The 3,499-nt window shown below is 38.8% G+C and overlaps 1 protein-coding gene across 1 annotated transcript; it reads left to right on the top strand.

Moving 5' to 3' along the window:
• Nucleotides 1-237: 237 nt before the first annotated feature.
• On the top strand, nt 238-1,626 carry LOC106330716 (ATP-dependent DNA helicase pif1-like). The gene is made up of 3 exons (XM_013769145.1): nt 238-484; nt 587-1,408; nt 1,478-1,626. Exons 1-3 carry the CDS (start codon nt 238-240, stop codon nt 1,624-1,626), a joined length of 1,218 nt encoding a protein of 405 aa, XP_013624599.1.
• The last annotated feature ends 1,873 nt before the right edge of the window (nt 1,627-3,499 follow it).

Raw genomic sequence — 3,499 nt, 5'->3', positions numbered from 1 at the left:
ACTTCGAGGCCCTACAGGCTATGATGATTTGTACACAGTTGGTGACATCAGATATGAAACCTTTCAAGAGGCCTTCTATGCAAGAGGCTTGCTCGGGTCAGACAAGGACTGGCTGACTCAATGTCTGAAGCATCACAATTCTCATCACCAAGATCTCTTCGCTGCCTTTTCGTCCTGATCCTCGTCTTCTGTCAAGTTTCAGAACCAAAAAAACTTTGGGATCATTCTTGGCAGGATATGGCAGAAGATGTTCTGATGCACCAGAGACGTCTACTTCGATTCCAAGCCCTCCAGCTAACACCAAGCGAACTACAGCATTACACCCTTATCGAAATAGAGAGCCTACTACAAAATTTCGAGAAATCATTGAATGAGTTTACGGGGATGCCACTTCCAAACAAGGCTATCATGGACGAAATGAAAAAGAAAGCAATGGCAAGGCACAACCAGTTTGACATAGCGGAGGAAACAATGATCCACCAGAGCCTATTTGACAAACTCAACCACCACTAACGGGCAGTATATGATGCAGTGACAACGTCCGTGAATGAGAACCAAGGCAAGCTATTCTTTCTTTATGGAGCAGGAGGTACAGGGAAAACATTTCTCTACAGAACAATCATCGCAGCTTTACAATCAAGAGGCAAGAAGGTGATCCCCGTTGCATCATCCTCCATTGCTGCGCTTCTTTTACCTGGGGGACGAACAGCCTATTCGAGGTTCAGTATTCCACTCAAACTTTATGAAGACACCTACTGCGAGGTGAAAACTGGGACAGTCCAAGCCAACTTCCTAAGTGAAACAGACCTCATCATCTGGGACGAAGCTCCTATGGCCCATCGTCATGTTTTTGAGGCTGTTGATCGTACTCTGAAGGATATTTTAGCGGTTTTAGATGCAAAAGCTCTAACAAAACCTTTCGGTGGAAAGACAGTACTTCTAGGAGGTGATTTCCGCCAAATTTTGCCAGTTATTTCACAAGGAACAAGACAAGAAACAGTCAGTGCCGCTCTCAATCGAACGCCCCTGTGGAAATACTGCGACATCTTTCACCTCACACAAAACATGCGGGTAGAACCAGAGGAGAAAGCGTTTGCAGACTGGATTCTTAAGGTTGGCGATGGCAGAGCAGCAGGCGAACCTCAGCATTTGGCCAACTGTGAAACACCAGAAGATCAGATCTTCATAGACAATAATGTCCTTCTCCCCATAACCTCAAACCCTTTGGAGACTCTATCCTCTTCTGCGTTTCCAGATTTTGAATATGAGTACAAGGATCTCAACAAACTTCGAGAAACAGCCATCTTAACACCAAGGAACGTAACAGTTGATGAAATCAACAGTTATTTGGTCTCCCAAGTACCTGGAGAAGAGAAAGAATACTTAAGTGCAGACAGCTTTGCGGAAAGTGAGTAAGATTCAGAAGAATTACGTATGACTTACCCATTGGAATATCTAAATTCTTTGGAATTTCCAGGCCTACCAGCTCATAAGCTACGTTTGAAAGTCGGTGTTCCAGTTATGCTCCTGCGTAACATGAACCAAAAAGAAGGCTTATGTAACGGCACAAGACTAATTGTCACACACATGGGTGAAAAGGTTATCAAAACAGAGATGCTTACATAGAAAACCAAGAGAGATCCTATTCTTCTACCATGGATTATACTGTCACCACCAGAATCCAACCATCCGTTCACCTTGAAGAGACGCCAGTTTCCAATCCGTGTTTGTTATGCGATGACAATCAATAAAAGCCAAGGACAAACTTTGTCGAACGTGTCCCTCTACTTACCAAAGCCTGTCTTCAGCCATGGTCAGCTCTACGGGGCACTGTCACGAGTTACAACACCGAAAGGTCTCAAGATTTTAGACATGAGCAGGAGTGGAGAGGGGAGTAGAACGATAGCCAACATCGTCTACAGAGAGGCTTTCAATGGGCTGCCACAACCAATCGGTACGTTTTCTTCTACATCCAACTACGCTTTGGTCTAAGCTTGGGTTGTCGAACCTAAGAGAAAATCTTCAAACCACAAGATGACCGCTTGAAACACCTAAATTAGAAAAAGGATACGAAGCAAGTAAACAAACAAAACCACAAATAATAAAACAGGGACCTGAATCAATTTCACCTTTAATAAGCGCCTCCTAAAAAAGATAGAACACAACACAGTTAACAAATTCATACCTTCTCTGTTGCAGGTTTTGACGACGACCAATCTTCGGAGGATCCACGAATCATCGGAGAATGGACACCTACGGGATGAAGCTTTAGATTCATGACGTAGCTTAAATTGATGTAAGTAATATCATCCTCATGTCTCTTTTGAACTCTTATCGACTTCAAAACTCAAAAACTTAGCCGGTGATCATACCAGGAAACGCCGATCTGAAGCTTCCCCGACAACGGAGAAAATAATGGCAACCTAACGGTTTTTCCCATTATCAAAACAAATCTCAGCCCAAGGCCCACTACTATTTCAGCCCAAACATTTTAAAACTCTATTTCTTATCCATTACGTTCAAACATCACACAAAAAACCGTTTAAATTTAATGATTTTTTTGGTTACTTAATATTAAACCTTTTAAAAAAAAGATATAATTCACTTTTTAAGAAAGTGCCAAACCTACAACAAAAAACATACCAACCAACCTAATCTCATAAGATAATCATTTATATACCCATATAGAATTTTTTTAAAGAAATGTTTCATTATCATTGTTAACCTATTCAATCTTTATCTCCCTTCACAACTTATTTTTCACATTTATAGGTTTAAAAAAATACATAATTCTATTTTAAACAACAACCTTTAAACTCATATGGATGTTAAAATAAATATATTTAATTTCAAATGATCACCTCAAACGTTACAATCTAAACAAATTTACAACAAAAAAATACATACAAAGGAAACAATGATGATAAAGAAATCATTAAACGTACTATAAAAAATTAAACTACAACACGAAACAGCTACAAAAAAACCCATATAAGATAAAACATAAACTACACCACGAAACATAATTAATATCAACTTATTATACATTGAAAAACACAAACCATATATAATGAACTCATTACTCGTCCTTAATAATGATCACCTCTATTTTCTAACAATCGTATTCATGAAAAGTACCATTTAAAAAAAAAAAAAAACACAGTAAATTAATTAAATACCATTAATACAAAATCTTACGCTTTTAAAAAAGTACACCATATAAACAAACGTAAAGAACCCAAGAAAAATAAACGCATATACCAAACATCTATAAAACATATCAATAGCGCCAACAGTTTCCACACCAAAACAAAACAATGAATAGTGACCCAATTCTTTCGTATAGACTCTCACACCAAACAAGACCTACAAGAGCACATCCACATCAAGCACTCCAAGTCTATATACACAGGCCAAACACACAACAATCAACAATCGACTTCTATATACAATCTATCGTTGACCATCGAGGTAATTTAGATGAAACAGCCACTGAGAA

Source organism: Brassica oleracea, chromosome C3 (assembly GCF_000695525.1).
Source record: "Brassica oleracea var. oleracea cultivar TO1000 chromosome C3, BOL, whole genome shotgun sequence".
In the NCBI taxonomy this organism is placed as follows: Eukaryota; Viridiplantae; Streptophyta; class Magnoliopsida; order Brassicales; family Brassicaceae; genus Brassica; species Brassica oleracea.
This window is presented reverse-complemented; position numbering and strand designations above follow the sequence as displayed.